At 49.0% G+C, this 2,524-nt stretch overlaps 1 protein-coding gene across 1 annotated transcript in view; it reads right to left on the reverse strand.

Moving 5' to 3' along the window:
* Positions 1-2,524, reverse strand: part of ptprma (protein tyrosine phosphatase receptor type Ma) — a 50,700-nt gene that overhangs the window by 29,946 nt on the left and 18,230 nt on the right. The window contains exon 2 of the mRNA XM_007576329.2: positions 873-989. Within this exon, the coding sequence (XP_007576391.2) occupies positions 873-989 (117 nt within the window). The remainder of the gene's footprint in view (positions 1-872; positions 990-2,524) is intronic.

A 2,524-nucleotide genomic window follows, 5' to 3' on the forward strand; every position in this document is an offset into this window, starting at 1 on the left:
ACACCACCTGGTTCTACAACATCTAGTTCTACACCATCTAGTTTTACACCACCTGGTTCTACACCACCTGGATCTACAACATCTAGTTCTACACCATCTAGTTTTACACCACCTGGTTCTACACCACCTGGATCTACACCACCTAGTTCTACTTTAATCTACTGCAGGTAGTTTATAAATCACTGAACGGATAAGACCTGCTGCTGGTGTTCTGACTAAACCCAGGAGGTGGAGGTCGTCACAGTGGACAGGTCCAACCCGGGTTATGCTTTTTATTCATAAGTTGAGCTTCATGAAGCATTTCTAAGCCCGTCTTTTTTTCTTGCGTTGCCCCTGGATGTTGTGCTTTTTGCTTGTTTGTTGTTTAATTCTCCTTCTCATCGTAAAGCTCTTTGCTGAAAATGTGCTCTGCCAATAAAGTTACTTTGCCTTGCAGCGCCCCAACAGGAAGCCAGACGTTCATGAACCTGAAATCAGTTGGACTGTTACATATGATAGACCAGGGTGTCCAGGTCCGGTTCCCCTGTCCTCCAGGGATAGTGTCCTATCTGGGTTAGAAGTCTCTGCTCCATCCCAGCTGATTCAGATGGTCCAAATGCCTCTTCAGCAACTCAAAGTTCTCCAGAGGTTCTGCTAATGAACCTTCATTGGACTCAGGTGTGCTGAACCAAGGAGGGAACTAAGACATGCTAGAACTCTGGACACCACCGAGTTACACCGATAGCAGGAGAAAAAAGCTCCACGCTGCACAGATCTGATTCAGTTTGACATAGATAAGAAACAAAACCACAATATTCATAAAACCATGTTGGAAAAACGAAGGCCTGAGAGGGGCTCCCTGAGGAACTCCACCTGGACCCACCAGAGCGTACCTGCAGGGATCCATGGGTTGCTGTTGGGCCGCCCTCTGGTGTCGCCCTGCTCCCAGTCAAAGTCATCCTCCTTGGATTGGACCAGTGTGCAGTCTGGACCCTGACCGGCCAGGCATGCTGAAAAAGAACCAGAAAGATCTCAGTCACGGTTCTGATCCGCTGTGAATCCAAACTCAACCAGGTTGGTTCTGGCTCCATCAGAACACGAGTTCTGATGTCTAGGAAACATCAGACCCAAAGATCTGAACTAAACTCAGAGTTCATGTTGAGATAATGAAGTAAACTTCATTTAAACCACAAAGTGTTTAACAAAACGTGAGACATAAAAACAGAAAATCAAACAGGAACTGAATGAAGGAAGATCTGGTCACTTCTACATTTCAGCCTGAAGTCGTCATGCAGGGAGTGTAACGATGACGCAAACAGTTTGAGGACAAACAGCCTGAAAGACACGCTTCCCTCCAAGGTGAGCGCCTGGTGACTGCTGTGAACACACCTGTCTGCTTCCCCTCTAACTCATCATTACTTCTGTCAGTTTCAAGTTATCTCAGTGAACACCACAGAGGGCCGCCAACAATTTTGTCCATGTGTTACTGAGCTAATGTTCTTCGATTTTACTTTGACTAGGATACAGTCCTCTTCAGGCTCAGCAGTAACTGGGGTTCTTGCTCTTGTTCGTGGTGCAGGCCGAGAGAACCAAGAGTTCAGACTGAGCATGAATTCAGAATCAACTCAACTTAGAACTAGTTCTTCAGGATGAACTGGTTCAACGTTGGATGGAGGACTGAACTGGTACCAGCTCAGTTCCTGGGCAGTTTGGTTGCCTGGCAGTCTGACAGGCCAGGCCGCCGTGCATCGGCGCCGCCTGTTGGGCCGACTGACCACCAGCAGGCATGGCGGTGGAGCGTCTTCCTGCACCCGAAGGTGGACGGAGTGGAGTTCAGAACGGCAACCCGAACCACAACCGTCAGCAGCATCGCCGTAGTAACAACACATGGATGAGAACAAACCATGTGAGGTCCGTTTGGGTGGTACCGGTCTGTTCCAGAGCTGCTGTTGATCCTCAAGACGCCAGAACCTGCTGCGTTCAAGGACATTCTTCTTTGGTCTGGAGATGTTCTCCAGTTCAGAACCAGTGTTCCCAGTTGTCCATTCAGTCCTTGAAGTTTGGGATTCTGAATTGTCCAACTAGATGCAGATGCAGCCTGAAGAAGCCGTTTCTGCGGTCCAGTCGGGCCACTGCGCTGCCTTCGCGCTCGGCAGAGGCAGCAGATTGTAAACATGTCGTTCTTCAGAGGGAGACGGTTCCAGTTCATTACCATTTCCCAGCATGCTCGCTGCCGGCTCCTCACACACTCATAATAGATGGAAGCCTCCTCCTTCCTCCCGACTCAAAGATGTCTAAATCCCTCCATTCATGCCGCCACACACACCCACTCTGAGGTTGTGTGTGTGTGTGTGTGTGTGTGGCTCTGACGCCTCGTCAACCTCTCCAATGTAATGACTGCGGGTGTGTGTGGCCGTCATCTGAAAGCCTTGACATTAAATAGCTGGAAGGCTCATTTTCTTCCTTTGTAACAGAAGCCGCATTAAAAACACACACACACACACACACACACACACACACACACACACACACACACACACACACA

The sequence above is a fragment of the Poecilia formosa genome, unplaced genomic scaffold, assembly GCF_000485575.1.
Source record: "Poecilia formosa unplaced genomic scaffold, Poecilia_formosa-5.1.2 Scaffold404, whole genome shotgun sequence".
Taxonomy (NCBI): domain Eukaryota; kingdom Metazoa; phylum Chordata; class Actinopteri; order Cyprinodontiformes; family Poeciliidae; genus Poecilia; species Poecilia formosa.